The sequence below is a fragment of the Neoarius graeffei genome, chromosome 9 (assembly GCF_027579695.1).
Source record: "Neoarius graeffei isolate fNeoGra1 chromosome 9, fNeoGra1.pri, whole genome shotgun sequence".
In the NCBI taxonomy this organism is placed as follows: domain Eukaryota; kingdom Metazoa; phylum Chordata; class Actinopteri; order Siluriformes; family Ariidae; genus Neoarius; species Neoarius graeffei.
The window spans coordinates 61,496,258-61,518,566 of record NC_083577.1 but is presented as its reverse complement, the minus strand read 5'-3'; the positions used below and the strand labels follow the sequence as shown (position 1 = coordinate 61,518,566).

Below are 22,309 nucleotides of genomic sequence, written 5' to 3'. Positions count from 1 at the left end.
TCAGTGGTCCAAAATCCTCTTTTCAGATGAAAGTAAATTTTCCATTTCATTTGGAAATCAAGGTCCTGTAGTCTGGAGGAAGAGTGGAGAGGCACAGAACCCAAGGTATTTGAAGTCCAGTGTAAAGTTTCCACAGTCTGTGAGGATTTGGGTTGCCATGTCATCTGCTCATGTTGGTCCACTGTGTTTTATCAAGTCCAAAGTCAACAAAGCCATCTACCAGGAGATTTTAGAGAACTTCATGCTTCTATCTGCTGACAAGCATTATGGAGATGCTGATTTCCTTTTCCAGCAGAACTTAGCACCTGCCCGCAGTGCCAAAACTACTACCAAATGGCTTGCTGACCATGATATTACTGTGCTTGACTGGCCAGCCAACTCGCCTGACCTGAACCCCATAGAGAATCTATGGGGTATTGTCAAGAGGAAGATGAGAAACACCCAACCCAAAAATACAGACGAGCTGAAGGCCACTACCAAAGTAACCTGGGCTTCAATAACACCTCAGCAGTGCCGCAGGCCAATTGCGTCCATGCTACACCGCATTGATGCAGTAATTCATGGTACAGGAGCCCCCAACCAAGTGCTGAGTGTATAAATGAACATAGACATTGGACATTTCTGTATTGTAAATTATTTTTTGATTGATCTTATGGACTATTCTAATATTTTGAGATACTAGATTTCCGATTTTCATGAGCTATAAGCCATAATCATCAACATTAAAACAAAACAAAAGGCTTGAAATATTTTACTTTATGTGCCATTAATATAGAATATATGAAGGTTAAAAAAAACTTTCAGGATATTCTAATTGTTTGAGTTGTACTAGTACAGTATAGTCCTGTACATATGAGATTTAAATGAACAGTTGAGTCTGTACTCTTCTCGTCCCCTGCCACCCTGACATTTGATGCATTCATCAAATGTCATGCAATGAAGTAAGAAATGTTTTATTGCTGAATCGTTTTTGTCAGTGTCAAACAAACTAAAAATCCCCAACATAAATATTACCATTATGCAGGCAACAACACAAATGATTAAAGAATGATGGAACAAAAGGGTCTTTAGGGCAGGTGTTTTTTTTTTCTTTGCCGCAAGGTATCCCTGTAAAATAAATTCACAGATCCCCTTCAACCATAATGTATTATGTATTTACTATTCAATTATTAGGCACATTATTTAAATGTGCACATTAATATTTTGTATTTATAACTACTCTATAATACATTAAATATCTTTGAAAAATGTGGGTTTTGATAATAATATTTAAAATTTTGATAATAATATTTAAAAAACAAAACACACACACACTCTCTTTCTCTATTGTATTGTAGATCTCATCATCTGTAGCTGCTTTATCCTGTTCTACAGGGTCGCAGGCAAGCTGGAGCCTATCCCAGCTGACTACGGGCGAAAGGCGGGGTACACCCTGGACAAGTCGCCAGGTCATCACAGGGCTGACACATAGACACAGACAACCATTCACACCTACAGTCAATTTAGAGTCACCAGTTAACCTAACCTGCATGTCTTTGGACTGTGGGGGAAACCGGAGCACCCGGAGGAAACCCACGTGGACACGGGGAGAACATGCAAACTCCGCACAGAAGGGCCCTCGCCGGCCACGGGGCTCGAACCCGGACTTTCTTGCTGTGAGGCGACAGCGCTAACCACTACACCACCGTGCCGCCCCTGCATTGTAGATGGTATACAAAAAAAAACATTTTGAGATTATTAAAATATATAGCCATGTAGAATACAAATGACATGCCTAAGAATACAGAATACAGGAAAGTTATAACTAATCATTAATGACAAATATGACTTTTAAATTTTAAAAAAGTAAACATTTCTCTCACGTTGTCACAGTGGCAGTTACTGAATGCTTCATTGATCCCTGAGTTCTTCTATGGCATCACTCTTTTCTGGTGCAATTTATTTTTAAGAGTGTACAGTGCACAATATTATACAGTAATTGTGTGATACACAACCTGAGATGTGCTCATGTTTACATCCTAGAGCTGTTATGTTGTCTTACCCAGTGCTGCCACCTAGTGGTTCAAACAGTGTATTGTCCCTGTCTTCGGTACACCAACAGAAGAAGAAGAGGAACAACAACAACAGCAGCAACTTTGTTCATCACACACTTCTGAAATTTCCTCTCTGCATTTAATCTGTCTGAAGCAGTCAACACACACATGCACACACACGTGAGCAATGAGCACACACACATACCCAGAGCAGTGGGCAGCCATGCTAACAGTGCCCGGGGAGCAGTTGAGAGCTAGGTGCCTCACTCAAGGGCACCTCAGCCCAAGGCTGTCCCATATTAACCTAACCTGTGGGACTGTGGGAGAAATTGGCGCATGTGGAGGAAACCCACGCAGACACGGGGAGAACATGCAAACTCCACACAGAAAGACTCCCACTGGCTACTGGGCTCAAAACCAGAACCTTTTTGCTGTAAGGTGACTATGCTAACCACTTACACCACCATGCTGCAATAAAGTGACTTCATCTAATTTATTTTACAAAACACTAATTACAGTTCCAAAGGTATTAGATACAACCCGATTCCAAAAAAGTTGGGACAAAGTACAAATTGTAAATAAAAACGGAATGCAATGATGTGGAAGTTTCAAAATTCCATATTTTATTCAGAATAGAATATAGATGACATATCAAATGTTTAAACTGAGAAAATGTATCATTTAAAGAGAAAAATTAGGTGATTTTAAATTTCATGACAACAACACATCTCAAAAAAGTTGGGACAAGGCCATGTTTACCACTGTGAGACATCCCCTTTTCTCTTTACAACAGTCTGTAAACGTCTGGGGACTGAGGAGACAAGTTGCTCAAGTTTAGGGATAGGAATGTTAACCCATTCTTGTCTAATGTAGGATTCTAGTTGCTCAACTGTCTTAGGTCTTTTTTGTCGTATCTTCCGTTTTATGATGCGCCAAATGTTTTCTATGGGTGAAAGATCTGGACTGCAGGCTGGCCAGTTCAGTACCCGAACCCTTTTTCTATGCAGCCATGATGCTGTAATTGATGCAGTATGTGGTTTGGCATTGTCATGTTGGAAAATGCAAGGTCTTCCCTGAAAGAGACGTCATCTGGATGGGAGCACATGTTGCTCTAGAACCTGGATATACCTTTCAGCATTGATGGTGTCTTTCCAGATGTGTAAGCTGCCCATGCCACACGCACTAATGCAACCCCATACCATCAGAGATGCAGGCTTCTGAACTGAGCGCTGATAACAACTTGGGTCGTCCTTCTCCTCTTTAGTCTGAATGACACAGCGTCCCTAATTTCCATAAAGAACTTCACATTTTGATTCGTCTGACCACAGAACAGTTTTCTACTTTGCCACAGTCCATTTTAAATGAGCCTTGGCCCAGAGAAGACGTCTGCGCTTCTGGATCATGTTTAGATACGGCTTCTTCTTTGAACTATACAGTTTTAGCTGGCAACGGCAGATGGCATGGTGAATTGTGTTCACAGATAATGTTCTCTGGAAATATTCCTGAGCCCATTTTGTGATTTCCAATACAGAAACATGCCTGTATGTGATGCAGTGCCATCTAAGGGCCCAAAGATCACGGGCACCCAGTATGGTTTTTCGGCCTTGACCCTTACGCACAGAGATTCTTCCAGATTCTCTGAATCTTTTGATGATATTATGCACTGTAGATGATGATATGTTCAAACTCTTTGCAATTTTACACTGTCAAACTCCTTTCTGATATTGCTCCACTATTTGTCAGCGCAGAATTAGGGGGATTGGTGATCCTCTTCCCATCTTTACTTCTGAGAGCCGCTGCCACTCCAAGATGCTCTTTTTATACCCAGTCATGTTAATGACCTATTGCCAATTGACCTAATGAGTTGCAATTTGATCCTCCAGCTGTTCCTTTTTTGTACCTTTAACTTTTCCAGCCTCTTATTGCCCCTGTCCCAACTTTTTTGAGATGTGTTGCTGTCATGAAATTTCAAATGAGCCAATATTTGGCATGAAATTTCAAAATGTCTCACTTTCGACATTCGATATGTTGTCTATGTTCTATTGTGAATACAATATCAGTTTTTGAGATTTGTAAATTATTGCATTCCATTTTTATTTACAATTTGTACTTTGTCCCGACCCCTCCTAGAACTGCCACCTTATTGTGGTGGAGGGGTTTGTGTGCTTGAATGATCCTAGGAGCTATGTTGTCGGGGGCATTATGCCCCTGTCAGGGTTTCCCAAGGCAGACAGGTCGTAGGTGACAGGCCAGACCAAGAGCAGTTCACCAAAACCCTTATGGAGAAACCATCTAGGACCGTGACGTCGCCCGGTATGGCGCAGCCGGGGCCCCACCCTGGAGCCAGGCCTGGGGTTGGGGCTCGTATGCAAGCGCTTGGTGGCCGGGCCTTTGCCCATGGGGCCTGGCCGGGCTCAGCTCGAAGAGGTGACGTGGGCCCGACCTCCTGTGGGTTCACCACCCACAGAGGTAGCAGCAGGGGACTGGTGCAGTGTGGATTGGGTGGCAGTCGAAGGCAGGGGCCTCAACGACTTGATCCCCGGACACAGCGGCTAGCTGTTGGGACATGGAATGTCACTTCGCTGGGGGGGAAAGAGCCTGAGCTTGTGTGGGAGGTTGAGAGGTACCGGCTAGAGATAGTCGGGCTCACCTCCACGCACAGCTTGGGCTCTGGAACCCAGCTCCTCGAGAGGGGCTGGACTCTCCACTTCTCTGGAGTCGCCCATGGTGAGCGGCGGCGGGCTGGTGTGGGCTTGCTTATAGCTCCCCAGCTCAGCCGCCATGTGTTGGAGTTTACCCCAGTGAACGAGAGGGTCGCCTCTCTGCGCCTTCGGATTGGGGAAAGGGCTCTTGCTGTTGTTTGTGCCTACGGGCCAAATAGTAGCATAGAGTATCCGGCCTTCTTGGAGTCCCTGGGAGAGGTACTGAGGGATGCTCAGACTGGGGACTCCATTGTGTTACTGGGGGACTTCAATGCTCATGTGGGCGACGACAGTGACACCTGGAGGGGCGTGGTTGGGAGGTACGGCCTCCCCGATCTGAACCCGAGTGGTGTTTTGTTATTGGACTTCTGTGCTAGTCACGGTTTATCCATAACGAACACCATGTTCGAGCATAGGGGTGTCCATAAGTACACGTGGCACCAGGACACCTTAGGTCGGAGGTCGATGATAGACTTTGTTGTCGTTTCATCTGATCTCCGACTCTATGTCTTGGACACTCGGGTGAAGAGAGGGGCTGAGCTGTCAACTGATCACCACCTGGTGGTGAGTTGGATCCGCTGGTGGAGGAGGAAGCTGGACAGACCTGGCAGGCCCAAACGTATGGTGAGGGTCTGCTGGGAACGTCTGGCCGAGCACTCTGTTGGGGAGGTCTTTCACTCCCACCTCCGGGAGAGCTTTTCCCAGCTTCTGAGGGAGGCGGGGGACATTGAGTCTGAGTGGACCATGTTCTCTACCTCCATTGTGGATGCAGCTGTTCGGAGCTGTGGCCGCAAGGTCTCCGGTGCCTGTCGTGGCAGCAATCCCCGAACCCGGTGGTGGACACCGGAAGTAAGGGATGCCATCAAGCTGAAGAAGGAGTCTTATCGGGCCATGTTGACCTCTGGGACCCCTGAGGCAGCTGACGGGTATCGGCAGGCCAGGCGTGCTGCAGCTTGGGCAGTTGCGGAGGCAAAAACTCGGAACTGGGAGGAGTTCGGGGAGGCCATGGAGAAGGACTATCAGTCGGCCTCGAAGAAATTCTGGCAAACCGTCCGGCGCCTCAGGAGGGGGAAGCAGTACTCTGCCAACACTGTTTACAGTGCGGGTGGGGAGTTGTTGACCTCGACTGGGGACATTGTCGGGCGGTGGAAGGAATACTTTGAGGATCTCCTCAATCCCACCGTCATGTCTTCCATTGAGGAGACTGAGGCTGATGACTCAGAGGTGGACTCATCCATTACCCAAGCCGAAGTCACTGAGGTGGTTTGCAAGCTCCTTGGTGGCAAGGCACCGGGGGTGGATGAGATCCACCCTGAGTATCTCAAGTCTCTGAATGTTGTGGGGCTGTCTTGGTTGACACGCCTCTGCAACATCACGTGGCGGTCGGGGACAGTGCCTCTGGAGTGGCAGACTGGGGTGGTGGTCCCTCTTTTTAAGAAAGGGGACCGGAGAGTGTGCTCCAATTATAGAGGAATCACACTTCTCAGCCTCCCGGGAAAAGTTTACTCTAGGGTATTGGAGAGGAGAATTCGACCAATAGTTGAACCTCGGATCCAGGAGGAACAATGCGGTTTTCATCCTGGTCGCGGAACACTGGACCAGCTCTATACCCTTCATAGGGTGCTTGAGGGTTCATGGGAGTTTGCCCAACCAGTCCACATGTGCTTTGTGGATCTGGAGAAGGCATTCGACTGTGTCCCCCATGGTATTCTGTGGGTGGTGCTTCAGGAGTATGGGGTTTGGGGCTCTTTGCTAAGGGCTGTCTGGTCCCTGTACAAACAGAACAGGAGTCTGGTTTACATTGCCGGCAGTAAGTCAGACCTGTTCCCAGTGCATGTTGGACTCCGGCAGGGCTGCCCTTTGTCACCGGTTCTGTTCATAATTTTTATGGACAGAATTTCTAGGCGCAGCCAGGGGCTGGAAGGAATCCTGTTTGGGAACCACAGGATTTCATCTCTGCTTTTTGTGGATGATGTTGTCCTGTTGGCTTCTTCAAACCAGGACCTCCAGCATGCACTGGGGTGGTTTGCAGTCGAGTCTGAAGTGGCTGGGATGAGAATCAGCACCTCCAAGTCCGAGGCCATGGTTCTCGACCGGAAAAGGGTGGCTTGCCCTCTCCAGGTTGGTGGAGAAGTCCTGCCTCAAGTGGAAGAGTTTAAGTATCTCGGGATCTTGTTCACAAGTGAGGGAAGGATGGAGCGTGAGATTGACAGGCGGATCGGTGCAGCCTCCACAGTGATGCAGTCGCTTTACCGGTCCGTCGTGGTGAAGAAAGAGCTGAGCCAAAAGGCGAAGCTCTCAATTTACCGGTCGATCTATGTTCCAACTCTCACCTATGGTCATGAGCTTTGGGTAATGACCGAAAGAACAAGGCAAGGCAAGTTTATTTATATAGCACATTTCATACACAATGGCAGTTCAATGTGCTTTACAGAAGTAAAAACAAAAACAGTAAACAATAGAGAAATAAAATTACATAAAATAATTTTATTTTTATTCTCAAACAATTAATTAAAAGAATTAAAAGAAAATAAGAATTAAACAATAGTAAAAATAAAATAATAAAATGAAGTAGTAGTTCAAATAGGATGAGAAGAAGAAGAAAAAAAACCCAGCAGAGTAGAATAAAGAATAAAATAGGATAAAGTTAAAGTAAATTTAAAACATGCAGAGAAGTAAAGATTATAAAGAATGTAAAGAAGACAATATTAATTATTTAACAGAAAGCATCTGAAAACAGCTTGGTCTTTAACCTAGATTTGAAGCTGCCAACAGCAGAAGCATTTTTAATGTCCTCTGGGAGTTGGTTCCATAGCTGTACTGCATAGTAGCTAAAAGCTGCTTCACTACACTTTGTTTTAACAACTGGTTTTAATAGTAAATTTTTCTGTTTTGATCTGGTAGATCTGATTGGGTTAGGCCGCTGCAACATATCAGAGAGGTAATTGGGCCCTGTACCATTTAGAGATTTGTATACCAGCAGCAATACTTTAAAGTCAATTCTGTAGCTTACTGGAAGCCAGTGAAGGGACCTTAGAATTGGAGTAATGTGCTCTGTTCTTTTTGTTCGTGTGAGAACCCTCGCCGCTGCATTTTGAACCTGCTGAAGTCGTTTGATGGTCTTTTTTGGCAAGCCTGTGAAAAGGCCATTGCAGTAATCAACCCTACTAGAGATGAAGGCATGTATTAGTTTTTCCAGATCATTTTTTGACATAAGTCCTCTTAGTTTGGAAATGTTTTTAGGTGATAAAATGCCGTTTTAGTGATTGCTTTCATGTGACTGTCAAAGTTTAGCTCGCTGTCAATGAAAACACCAAGATTTTTAACCATTTCTTTAGTTTTAATCCCTTTTGTGTCAAGAATAGTGGTACTCCTGAGTCTTTCATCTTTTTTTCCAAATAGAATTACTTCTGTTTTATCTGTGTTCAGCTGAAGAAAATTTTGTGACATCCAGCTATTGATTTGATCGATACACTGGTAGTGACATTCAAGGGGGGGCATAATCATTAGGTGATAGAGCAAAATAAATGTGGGTGTCATCTGCATAGCAGTGATACAAAATTGAATTTTTATTGATAATTTGCCCAAGTGGGAGCATATAAAGGTTAAAAAGTAATGGTCCAAGAATCGACCCCTGGGGGACAACACAGGTCAAGGACATTGACGTTGAGGAACAATTTCCCAGGGTAACAAAGAAGCTTCTACACAGTAAAAATCATAGTGTCAATTTTACTCTTTAAGAGTTGAATTTAACTCTCTGTCAGATAACATTTGGTCCCACTCAAAATCAGTGTAAAATTTACTCTATAGCCAGTGTAAGATTTTTAGAGTTAATTTTACTTTATTTTGTGTCAAAATTAACAATGAGGTGTGTAAAAATATTTAACACTATAGATAGTGTAAGATTTTCAGAGTTAATCTGACTCTATATTGTATTTTCACGGGGAATCATCACCCTGCAGAGTAGATTTTGTCGTTGTGTGCAAGTGGGAATTAACTCTCACTTTTGACACTACCATTTAGACGATTTTACTCTGCATAGTGTTATAACTACTCTATCCAGAGGAAAATAGGTTTACACTGCAATATTGACACTCCATTTTTTACTGTGTATCTTTTAAGTATGAATTTAACCAATTGATAACTTTACCAGTCAATCCAACCCAGTGTTCAAGTCAATATAGCAGTATGTTGTGATCAACAGTATTAAAAGCTGCACTGAGGTCCAGTAATACCAGGACCGATGTTTTGCCTGCATCAGTATTAAGACGTATGTCATTTATAACTTTAATCAGCGCTGTTTCAGTGCTATGATTGGCACGAAATCCTGACTGAAAATTATCAAAACGGCTGTTTGATATCAAGAAGGCAGTTAATTGATTGAAGACAATTTTTTCCAGGATTTTCCCAATGAATGGTAAATTTGATATTGGCCTGTAGTTATTTAACACTGAAGGATCCAGATTATTTTTTTAAGAAGGGGCTTTACAACAGCTTTTTTTAGGGACACAGGAACAACGCCAGTCTCCAGGGATGTATTTATAATTTGAAGCACATCTGTAATTATAAGATGAAGAACAGACTTAAAAAAGTTGGTGGGCAGAATGTCCAGTTCAGATGTTGAGGAACTGAGATTTTGTACAGTTTTTTCAAGAGTCTCATAATCAATTAAACAAAATTCTGACATTGTGTTGAAGTTATCTATCTGTGTCATTGGTGATTGCAGTTTTTCAATTTTTTGCAACTGAGATATATTATGAGAAATATTCTGCCGTATTTTATCAATTTTACCTTTGAAAAAGGATGCAAACTCATTGCATTTATTAACTGAGAGAAGTTCAGGTGCTAATTGTGGTGGGGGATTAGTTAGCTTCTCTACTGTTGAAAATAGCACACGGGCATTGTTCATATTCCTGCTGATGATGTTGGAGAAGAAAGACTGTCTTGCTTTACGAATTTCATAATTATAATTACAAAGCATCTCTTTATAGATTTGATAATGGATGTGAAGTTTAGATTTGCGCCATTTTCTTTCAGTCTTTCTACATTCTCTCTTTAGCAGTTTAACAGCCGGGTACTGCTTCCATGGTGCTTTCTGCTTATCATTGACTCTTTTTATTTTGAATGGAGCAATATCATCCATAATTTGGGTCATATTTAAATTTAAAAATTCCAGTAAATCATCTACAGAGTCTGACATTTTGGTTGAGTTCTGAGAGAGAGCTTGCTCAAAGAGAGCACATGTGTTGTCTTTTATGACTCTCCTACCTATAGTCGTTGAGCTATTCTGAATGTGAGGAGACATAGAAACATCAAAGAAAACACAGAAATGATCAGATAAGGCCAGGTCAACAACAGTATTAGAAACAGTAAGACCCTTTGTGATGACGAGGTCAAGAGTATGACCACGAGAGTAGGTCGGCCCCTGTACATGTTGTACTAGGTTGAAGTTGTCAATAATTGCAAGTAGATCTTTGGCATAAATGTTATCAGTATTATCTACATGCAAGTTAAAATCCCCAGATATAATAAGATAATCAAACTCTAAGCAAATGACTGATAACAGTTCACCAAACTCTTCAAGAAAGACTTTGGCTGAATGTCTCGGAGGCCTATAAATAGTTAATAATAATATGATCGCGGATACAAGCGGCCGAAATGAGTTTCCTTCGCAGGGTGGCTGGGCGCTCCCTTAGAGATAGGGTGAGAAGCACAGCCACTCGGGAGGAGCTCGGAGTAGAGCCGCTGCTCCTCCACATCGAGAGGAACCAGCTGAGGTGGCTCGGGCATCTTTTTCGGATGCCTCCTGGACGCCTCCCTGGGGAGGTGTTCCAGGCATGTCCCCCTGGGAGGAGGCCCCGGGGAAGACCCAGGACACGCTGGAGGGACTATGTCTCTCGGCTGGCCTGGGAGCGCCTCGGTGTTCTTCCTGAGGAGCTGACCGAGGTGTCTGGAGAGAGGGAAGTTTGGGCTTCCATGCTTAGACTGCTGCCTCTGCGACCCAGTCCCGGATAAAGCGGAAGAAGAAGAGACGAGACGAGACTTTGTCCCAACTTTTTTGGAATCAGGGTTGTATTTTGATCATTAGGATCAAATAACAGCTGCTATTAAGATACATTTCTGAAAAGCTGCATTTGTTATTATTACCAACTAAAGCTTCCACTTTAGTTTATTGGTTTCCAAATTGCAACCTGCATTCATGGGCTTGAAGTTATCATAAAAGTGTGACAAAAGTTTGATATTAATTATTAACAGTAAGATTATGTTTGCTCAAGAAATGGCAGATTTCTCCTATGAGAACAAATCCAGAGTTTGCCTCAATTTTAGAAGCATTATCATTCTCAGACATGATTCGGCGGTTAGCACTGTCGCCTCACAGCAAGAAGGCTCCAGTTTCGAACCTCACGGCCAGTGGGGGCCTTTCTGTGTGGAGTTTGCACCGTTTCCTCCAGGTGCTCCAGTTTCCTCCCATGGTTCAAAGACATGCAGATTAGGTAAAAATACCAAATATTGACCTAATACTTTTATGATAATTGCCCATGGGGGCAGCCATGGCCTGAAGGATAGAGACACAGCCTTGGATCCAAAGGGTTGCCGGTTCAATTCTTGGGACCAGCAGGAAAAATGTGAGGGGAGTAGAGTGAATGAACAGCACTTTCCCTTCAGCATACAGTGGTGCTTGAAAGTTTGTGAACCCTTTAGAATTTTCTATATTTCTGCATAAATATGACCTAAAACATCATCAGATTTTCACACAAGTCCTAAAAGTAGATAAAGAGAACCCAGTTAAACAAATGAGACAAAAAAATTATACTTGGTCATTTATTTATTGAGGGAAATGATCCAATATTACATATCTGTGAGTGGCAAAAGTATGTGAACCTTTGCTTTCAGTATCTGGTGTGACCCCCTTGTGCAGCAATAACTGCAACTAAACATTTCCGGTAACTGTTGATCAGTCCTGCACATCAGCTTGGAGGAATTTTAGCCCATTCCTCCATATAGAACAGCTTCAACTCTGGGATGTTGGTGGGTTTCCTCACATGAACTGCTCGCTTCAGGTCCTTCCACAACATTTCAATTGGATTAAGGTCAGGACTTTGACTTGACCATTCTAAAACATTAACTTTATTCTTCTTTAACCATTCTTTGGTAGAATGACTTGTGTGCTTAGGGTCGTTGTCTTGCTGCATGACCCACCTTCTCTTGAGATTCAGTTCATGGACAGATGTCCTGACATTTTCCTTTAGAATTCGCTGGTATAATTCAGAATTCATTGTTCCATCAATGATGGTAAGCCGTCCTGGCCCAGATGCAGCAAAACAGGCCCAAACCATGATACTACCACCATCATGTTTCACAGATGGGATAAGGTTCTTATGCTGGAATGCAGTGTTTTCCTTTCTCCAAACATAACGCTTCTCATTTAAACCAAAAAGTTCTATTTTGGTCTCATCCATCCACAAAACATTTTTCCAATAGCCTTCTGGCTTGTCCTCATGATCTTTAGAAAACTGCAGACAATCAGCAATGTTCTTTTTGGAGAGCAGTGGCTTTCTCCTTGCAACCCTGCCATGCACACCTGTCATGGTCCTACCTGTGGGCTTCTCTCTTCAGGTAACATCTCCACTCAGCATTACCGGCCACGCCCGCACTCACTTCCTCTTATTTACTTTCAGTGACTGTCATTGGCTGTTGCTGATCACCTGCTTTCACCTTGTGTGTATTTATACTGCAGTTCTCCCAAGCTTCTTTGTCAGATCGTCTGCAACTCTCAGCGTGATAACCTGCTCTGTGTTCCTACTACTCTGACTCCTGAAGATATTCTGTTCCATCTGACTCTGTCTGCTCTCCAGCCCCGGTAACCTGATCTGCCTTCTGTCCTGTCGACTCTGCCTCTTGCCTGCCTCTCCTGTACCTTCGCCTGATCTCCAGCTCGCCCAGCCCTGCTGCTCGCCTGCCTCTCCATCTGTCTGGTGTGAGCAGCCCTGCCTGGAGCCCCACTCTTCTGCCCTGGTAACCTGACCCTGCATTTCTGTCCCCTTTTTTGCTACCTGATTTGTGACTCTGTGTTCCAGCCTGCTCTCTATCTCCTGCCTGCTGAGGGACTGCTTGCTGGGAGACTGCCTGAAACCCAAGAGCGGTCAGCTTACAGCCACACCTCTCTGACTACATCTGAGCCTGTCTGATCTCAGAAGCTAAGCAGGGTTGGACCTGGTCAATATTTGGATGGGAGACTTCAGATGCTTCCACCAGCCATCTCTGCCTCTCAGTCCTCCTGCCACTGAACTTCACACATTCTCCCAACTCCCTTTTCCCCTGTTATTAATAAACTGTGGTTTGAGTGCATTTGATCTCTCCTGTCCATTCTTTGACAGAACGATCTGACCTGACATGGAGTCAGTGCCTGAACCCTCTGCCCTAGACCGGCTGCAGCGCACTGAAGGAGATGTCAGTCGGAGGTCTGCCGACATTGCAGCCCTGATCCAGCTTGGGCAACAATGACTGGACCAAGCACTCCAGCTGCTCACTGCCCTAGCACCCCCAGCTCCTTCGAGTCAACCACCGCTGCCCCTTGTTGCATCAGCCCCTGTCATACCTGCTGTTGACGTGCCAGCTCCGGGAGGTGCTCCTGCTGCACTCGATGCTCCGGAACCCAAGGTTGGCAGTCCGGAGCATTTTGACGGTGACCCCTCCCAAGTCCGTGCTTTCCTGACCAGCTGCCGGTTGCTGTTCGACCTGCAGCCCAGAACCTTCACGGCGAAGGTGGCCTTCATCATCACTCATCTGACTGGCCGTGCCCGCCTGTGGGGGACTGCTGAGTATGAACACTGGACACCGGCGTGTGCCTCCTTTTCCCTGTTTGCAGTGGAGATGACTAAGGTCTTCGACCTGGGCTCGTCGTCAGTAGAGGCATCCGGAGGACTGATGAGTATTCGCCAAGGCAGACGAACAGTGGCTGACTACTCGATCGATTTCCGGACCTTGGCCCGGCGCAGCAAGTGGAACATGCAGACGCTGGTGGACGCCTTTCTGCACAGCCTGGCCGACTACATGAAGGACGAATTGGTCTCGTACGAACAACCATCGACACTCGATGAGGCCATTGCCCTGGCCATCCGCATTGACCGCCGGGTCCAGACCCATTGACGAGAGAGAGCCCGCCAGACTCAGCTAGTCACCAGTGCATGGAGTAACCCAGCCCCTTCTACGTCTCCTGCTGTTTCTCTGCTGAGCCTTCTGGACCAGTCAGAGCTCATGGAGATCGTCCGTGCTTCCCTCAGCCCGGCAGAGCGCCAGCGTCGGATCACCTCCAATCTGTGCCTGTACTGTGGGGGTGACGGTCACCGTGCTGCCTCTTGCCCAGTAAAAGCCTGAGCTCACCGGACATAGGAGAGGCCTGGCTGAGCTCAATGACCATCCATTCCTCCACCAGCCAGAAACCTATGCTCCAAGTTTGTCTTCGTCTGTCGGATTCCACCCACACCCTGGCCGTCCTGGTTGACTCTGGTGCCGAGGCTAACATCATGGACACCGAGCTTGCACGCCAGTTGGGTCTGCAAAGCCATCACTTATCCTCTCCCGTTCCAGCCAGGGCACTGGATGGCCATCTCCTTGGCACCGTCACCCGCCTCACTGCCCCTGTTCCGATGACTCTGTCAGGCAACCACCACGAAACCATCCAGTTTCACCTGCTCCGTTCCCCCGGCCAACCTCTCATCCTGGGCTATCCATGGCTCCGCCAGCACAGTCCTCACCTCAACTGGGCCACTGGAGCGATAAGAGAATGGGGCAAGGACTGCCACCGGACCTGCTTACAAGCCGCCACTCTACACCCCCATACTCCACCTGCCAGCTCAGCCCCCGACCTCACTAATGTCCCAGTGTGTTATCACAGCCTTTGGGAGGTATTCAGCAAAGCCAAGGCCACTTCCTTGCCTCCTCACCGGCCCTACGACTGCGCCATTGATCTCCTCCCAGGCACTGCACCACCCAAGGGCTGTCTCTACTCTCTGTCCACCCTGGAAAGGAAGGCGATGGAGGACTACATCAGTGACTCTCTGGCTGCCGGCCTCATCCGTCCATCCTCCTCTCCCGCCGGTGCTGGGTTCTTCTTCGTGGGAAAGAAGGATGGATCCCTGCGCCCCTGCATCGATTACAGGGGTCTCAATGACATCACCATCAAGAACCGATACCCTCTCCCACTGCTCACCTCCACCTTCGAGCTGCTCCAGGGAGCCACGGTCTTCACCAAACTCGATCTCCGGAATGCCTACCATCTGGTTCGGATAAGGGAGGGAGACGAGTGGAAGACCGCATTCAACACCCCCACCGGTCATTATGAATACTGGGTGATGCCGTTTGGCCTTACCAATGCGCCAGCGGTGTTCCAGGCTCTGGTGAATGATGTCCTGCGAGATATGTTGAACAAGTTCGTGTTCGTTTTCCTCGACGACATCCTGATCTTCTCCCAAACCCTGTCCGAACACACCCAGCATGTCCAGCAAGTGCTCCGTCATCTCCTTAAAAACTCCCTCTTCGTCAAGGCGGAGAAGTGTGTGTTTCATGCCAAGTCTGTGGGGTTCCTGGGGTACATCGTGGCAGAGGGGAGCATCCAGATGGATCCTGCCAAGGTCTCAGCAGTTACTTCATGGCCAGTACCAGAGAGCAGGAAGAAGCTTCAGCAGTTCCTGGGCTTCGCAAATTTCTACAGAAAATTCATTCGTAATTACAGCACCATTGCGTCACCCCTCACCGCCTTGACCAGCACCAAACAGCCCTTCGCCTGGACTCCGGCTGCCAACGAAGCTTTTGCCACCCTCAAGGCTCGGTTCACCACTGCTCCCGTCCTCCGGATGCCAGATGCGGAGCGGCAATTCATTGTAGAGGTGGACGCCTCGGATGTGGGAGTCGGGGCAGTGCTCTCACAGAGGTCAGCGGATGACAACAAACTCCACCCCTGTGCATTCTTCTCCCACCGGCTATTGCCGGCCGAACGCAATTACGACATAGGCAACCGGGAACTGCTGGCGGTCAAGCTCGCCCTGGAGGAATGGCGTCACTGGCTGGAGGGATGTATAGTCCCATTCCTGGTCTGGACAGACCATAAGAATCTGGAATACATCCGCACCGCCAAACGACTCAACCCCAGACAGGCCCGCTGGGCTCTCTTTTTCACCAGATTCAATTTCACCCTTTCGTACCGGCCCGGATCTCGCAACACCAAGCCTGACACACTCTCCCGCCAGTTCCAGAAGGATGATGCCCCCTCCAAGGATCCAGTTCCCATCCTACCTGACCCCTGTATCGTTGCTGCTCTGACCTGGGACATCGAAGAACGAGTGTGGGAAGCCCTCCATGACCAACCCAGCCCCAGTGCATGCCCTGCTAGTCGCCTCTTGGTTCCTGAAGACCTGCGATCCGAGGTTATACAATGGGGACACGACTCCCGTCTAGCCTGCCACCCTGGTTCCACTCGCACCTACCACCTGCTCGCCCAACGGTTCTGGTGGCCTACTATGAGCAGGGATGTGCGAGACTTCGTCCGAGCCTGCCCTACCTGTAATCAAAATAAGTCCTCCAGCCGGCCTCCTGCCGGTTTGCTCCAGCCTCTGCCCATGCCAATGTGACCCTGGTCCCACATTTCCCTGGATTTTCTTACGGGTCTGCCCCCTTCTAATGGGATGACGGTCATACTCACCATCGTGGACCGCTTTAGCAAGATGGCACACTTTGTTCCCCTCCCAAAACTACCGTCGGCCAAAGAGACCGCCCAGATCGTCCTGCAGCATGTCTTCCGCATCCATGGGCTGCCCAAGGACATCGTTTCAGACCGGGGGCCGCAATTCGCCTCCTCTTTCTGGAAGAAGTTCTGTCACCTACTCGGGGCCACCGCCAGCCTCACCTCCGGATTCCGACCCCAGTCCAACAGCCAGTCAGAGCGGACTAACCAGGAGTTGGAGAAGGCACTTTGGTGCATGGCATCACGCAACCCTAGGGCCTGGTGCGAGCACCTGCTGTGGGTGGAATACTCTCACAACTCCCTCACCAGCTCAGCCACTGGGCTGTCCCCATTCCACTGCGTGTATGGCTACCAACCCCCCCTGTACCCAGCCAGGAGGGAGAGGTCACCTGCCCGGCCGCCCTCACCTATGCACGCCGATGCTGCCGCACCTGGTCTCAAGCCCGCGCTGCACTCCTCAAGTCAGTCACCAGCTACTCTACTGGAGCCAACCGGCGGAGGACGCCTGCGCCCACCTACCGGGTGGGCCAGAAGGTGTGGTTATCAGCCAAGGACCTGCCCCTCCAGGTGGAGTCTCATAAGCTGGCACCTCGGTTCGTCTGACCATTCCCGATCCAGAGGATAATCAGCCAGTCTGCTGTTCGGCTCCGACTGCCCAAGTCAATGAGAGTGCACCCCACCTTCCACGTCTCTAAGATTAAGCCAGTGCACGAAAGCCCGCTGGTCCCAGCTGCACCTTCTCCTCCTCCTCCTCGTCTCATCGATGGTGGCCTGGTCTACTCCGTCCGGCGACTGCTGAAGTCACGGCGCAGGGGCAGGGGCCTCCAATACCTGGTGGATTGGGAGGGCTATGGTCCTGAGGAGAGGATATGGGTCCCTGCTGGGAGAATCGTAGACCATACCCTCATCAGCACCTTTCATCGCCTGCATCCGGACCAGCCAGCCAACCGGAGAGGTCGACCAAAGGGTCCTTATCGGAATGACGATGCGCCAACCGCTACTGTCCCCAAGTCCGATTCTGAACCAGATCCTGAGGCCTTGGACACTGACCGGTCAGAGGAGTTCTGACCCTCCACCGGTATTCCCCCTCCTCCCGCCCGTCTTTGTGGATCTGTGGCTAGGGACTTCGGGAGCCGTCCTTGAGGGGGGAGGTTCTGTCATGGTCCTACCTGTGGGCTTCTCTCTTCAGGTAACATCTCCACTCAGCATTACCGGCCACGCCCACACTCACTTCCTCTTATTTACTTTCAGTGACTGTCATTGGCTGTTGCCGATCACCTGCTTTCCCCCTGTGTGTATTTATACTGCAGTTCTCCCAAGCTTCTTTGTCAGATCGTCTGCAACTCTCAGCGTGATAACCTGCTCTGTGTTCCTACTACTCTGACTCCTGAAGATATTCTGTTCCATCTGACTCTGTCTGCTCTCCAGCCCCGGTAACCTGATCTGCCTTCTGTCCTGTCGACTCTGCCTCTTGCCTGCCTCTCCTGTACCTTCGCCTGATCTCCAGCTCACCCAGCCCTGCTGCTCGCCTGCCTCTCCATCTGTCTGGTGTGAGCAGCCCTGCCTGGAGCCCCACTCTTCTGCCCTGGTAACCTGACCCTGCATTTCTGTCCCCTTTCTTGCTACCTGATTTGTGACTCTGTGTCCCAGCCTGCTCTCTATCTCCTGCCTGCTGAGGGACTGCTTGCTGGGAGACTGCCTGATATCCAAGAGCTATCAGCTTGCAGCCACACCTCTCTGACTACACCTGATCCCATCTGATCTCAGAAGCTAAACAGGGCCAGGCCTGGTCAGTACTTGGATGGGAGACTTCAGACGTCACCACCATGCTCCTACCAGCCATCCCTGCCTCTCAGTCCTCCTGCCACTGAACTTCACACACATTCTCCCAACTCCCTTTTCCCCTGTTATTAATAAACTGTGGTTCGAGTGCATTTGATCTCCTCTCCTGTCTGGTCTTTGACACACACCATTGTTGTTCAGTGTTCTCCTGATGGTGGACTCATTAACATTAGCCAATGTGAGAGAGGCCTTCAGTTGCTTAGAAGTTACTCTGGGGTCCTTTGTGACCTTGCCGACTATTACACGCCTTGCTCTTGGAGTGATCTTTGTTGGTCGACCACTCCTGGGGAGGGTAACAATGGTCTTGAATTTCCTCCATTTGTACACAATCTGTCTGACTGTGGATTGGTGGAGTCCAAATTCGTTAGAGATGGTTTCGTAACCTTTTCCAGCCTGATGAGCATCAACAATGCTTTTTCTGAGGTCCTCAGAAATCTCCTCTCTTCGTGCCATGATACACTTCCACAAACATGTGTTGTGAAGATCAGACTTTGATAGATCCCTGTTCTTTAAATAAAACAGGGTGCCCACTCACACCTGATTGTCATCCCATTGATTGAAAACACCTGACTCTCATTTCACCTTCAAATTACCTGCTAATCCTGGAGGTTCACATACTTTTGCCACTCACAGATATGTAATATTGGATCATTTTCCTCAATAAATAAATGACCAAGTATAATATTTTTGTCTCATTTGTTTAACTGGGTTCTCTTTATCTACTTTTAGGACTTGTGTGAAAATCTGATGATGTTTTAGGCCATATTTATGCAGAAATATAGAAAATTCTAAAGGGTTCACAAACTTTCAAGCACCACTGTATATCATGGCTGAAGTGCCCTTGAGCAAGACACCTAACCTTCAACGGCTCCCTGGGTACTGTACAGGGGCGTAGCTTGGGTATTGTGACGGGGGGGCGGTAGATGTTTCAGAGGCCCCCCCTACCCATAGGCTATAGCCTAATAAAATACCGGCGATAAAGGCATTTTTACAATTTTGAAAATGCGACCATAATCTTCAGCAACAGACTCACGCATGACAATAAGTGCAAACTAACAGGCTTTAATTTTATTTCACATCAATTATAAATCATACAGCTCGCTCTGGGTGATTATATCATTCAAACTCTGCAGCACTGCGTAGCGCACTGGAACTGCGCATTGCAAACAAGTACAAACCAGTGGCAAAATATCATTTGGTGGAAATTATTGTATGCCCATCAAACAAGTATTGTATGTCCATCAAAAAAAGTAATGCCTATGCCCATAATGATTGATTATTAAGATTGCGTCTGTGGGCTCAACTGAACAAAAAAGGGCAGCCTTAACACATTTAATTTAGTTTCAGCTTTAGCTTTCTCTCCTTCATACTAGCAAATCTGTCAACAACGCTTTCCTTATTCACATCGATGTCCCTCTCGATACAGATCAGCGCCAAATCTGACAAGCGCGTCTCACCCATGTTTGATCGTAAAAAACTCTTTATGAGCTTCAGTCGGCTAAAACTCCTTTCAGCCTTCGCACTGCTTATTGGGATAGTCAAATAAATACGATACAAAATACGATACAAAAAAAGCACAGCTAGAAGTCACAGCATCTCTCCTCTGTTGCTCCTCTAATCTTTCTCTCCTTTTACGTGCGCCGGATTTAAACCGCCTCATACTTGTTTTAACACTGCTAAGAAAACCGTACCATCACCACACCACAACTCAGCTAGCAGATTAATTCTTTGTTTGAGTAACCATAGCATTAGAATCCTGAGCAGCATGGACCACTGCGCAGGGGCAACTTCAGAATCTGGAGGGTACGCATAAACAAGCCATAAGCCTATGTCAGTGCCAGTAGGCCTAGTGTGTCTTACCTTGATATAAGCTGTCTCGTCACAGAAAATAGAATAATTATATAACCATATTCCACGTTATGTGTAGACGCCACCGGCGCAGGCACATAGTGTAAATAAAGTTTGACCAGCACGTCCGGTGATTGGCAGGGGCCCCCCCCTAGTGGTGAGGCCCTGGGTTTTTGGCGCCGATGCCCCCCCCCAAACTACGCTACAGGTACTGTAGCATAGCTGCCCACTGCTCTGGGTATGTACGTGTGCTCACTGCTTGACTGTACATGTGACAAATAAAGGCTTCTTCTTCTAATACCCCAGCCACTGGGGTTGCGCAAGCCATTGCATTCTTAGTGCTGGTCCCAAGCCCAGATAGATTGGGGAGGGTTGCATCAGAAAGGGCATACGGTGTGAAAAATCTATGCCAAATCAAATATGTGGCTCATAACAGGAGCTTCCAAAAGAAGAAGAAGAAGAAGAAGATCATTCATCTACTAGGTGACTGTACAGTCTGGTACAGTAACATTACATGAAAAAAATGTTTCTGTAGGCTAATATCCACTCATCTTCCATAATCAAAGAAAAAATGTGATGGAAACTATAGTTACCCCATAGCAGGAATTTTTTAAACAGGTAAATGTGAACAAATAAGAGCAGTAAAAAATATATAAACAAACAAAAAAAGAAAAAGTGAAAATTCTTTGATATACTGTATCAAACAGAATTCATTATTTACTGCTTGTGTGACTTAACATTTTTTACGTCTTCTGCTGGATCTAGGTTTTTATTGAGACCATCCCTAATTGGCTGTTCTTCTCTGCTCTGAAGAAGCCCAGTGTGGAAAAGCGCACTAAAAACATTTTCATCCCTGATGTGGACATTTCAGATATCTCAGGGAAGCCGGCACCCACCGCTGTGCCCTTCCAGTCACCCTTAACCAAATATCCAGATGTACGCAGTACTATAGTAGGAGTCAAATACATCGCAGAGACAATGAAATCAGATGAGGAGTCCAACAATGTAAGACCATGAAGTGTAATAATAATAAAGTGTTCAATAATACTTTGATTCTTTATCTTTATTACATATCTGTCTCTGTCCCATAATCTCTCTCTCTCTCTCTCTCTCTCTCTCTCTCTCTCTCTAGGCCTGTGATGAGTGGAAGTTTGTTGCAATGGTTCTGGACCACATTTTGCTGTGTGTCTTCATGGCAGTGTGTATAATTGGAACATTGGCTGTCTTTGCCGGAAGACTCATTGAGCTCAGTTTTTTATAACATGGTTATGATATATTATAAAGAGTTGGACTTTAGAGGGATAGATATGCATGCAAATTCATAATGTATAGTATGATGTGCATCATTATATGATTGTTGGTGGAAAACCCAGTGATTTTATATATATATATATATATATATATATATATATATATATATATATATATATATATATATATATATATATGGGGTCTGTCTCAGAAACTGGGTACTGTGGGGGTACCCCACTAAATATACTCACAGTCAATAAACTATACAGTTTTGAATGGTGATGTTGGTTTTAATTTGAAACAAAATGATGAAAGAATTTGGCAAAAATTCTGCAAATTTGTGGAAAAATGGCGGCTTGACCTGGGACATGATAAATGGTTGACTACATTGCATTCCCTTAAAATCAGACACAAGGTATGCCACACCACATCAGAGCAGCTGGTGGTTAGATACATTGCTCAAGGGCACTTGAACCAATTTTGCTGGTTCAGAGAATTGAACCAGCGACCTTTTGGTCCCAAAGATCTTTCTCTGACCATTAGGCCATGACTTCCCCTAACTTTGTTATAACTTTGTTATAGATTTCTATTTTAGAACATCTACATTGTCAAGTCTGTACAAAAACATTTTAGAGTTCCAAACATTCATTTTCCAGCACAAAATTAAATGTTACAGAAAAAAGTGTGTATCTGAGCAGCATATTACATAAGAGACCACTTTTCAGATGAAAAAGAAATATAATGAAGGCTACTGGGTTTTGGTGCAAAATTAAGAAGCAAGTGTGACAGTCAAAGTGTCCAGAAGAACTGGGGCTGGTCCTGTAAGATGCTCAGTAAAACCTACAGCTCATTTCCTTATAAAACTACACTCATTGTACCTGAGACTACTA

At 46.5% G+C, this 22,309-nt stretch overlaps 1 protein-coding gene across 3 annotated transcripts in view; it reads left to right on the top strand.

Annotated features, from left to right (window-relative positions):
- LOC132891299 (acetylcholine receptor subunit alpha-like) overlaps window positions 1-21,477 on the top strand; it is a 34,087-nt gene extending 12,610 nt beyond the window's left edge. For 2 of the 3 annotated variants that reach the window (XM_060928793.1, XM_060928792.1), the window contains 2 exons: window positions 20,934-21,173; window positions 21,301-21,477. In XM_060928793.1, the coding sequence (XP_060784776.1) occupies window positions 20,934-21,173; window positions 21,301-21,429 (369 nt within the window). In that variant the 3' untranslated portion in view covers window positions 21,430-21,477. Of the gene's footprint in view, window positions 1-20,933; window positions 21,174-21,300 lie in introns of those variants that run through there. The other variant, XM_060928795.1, reaches the window with a different exon arrangement.
- Window positions 21,478-22,309: the final 832 nt, after the last annotated feature.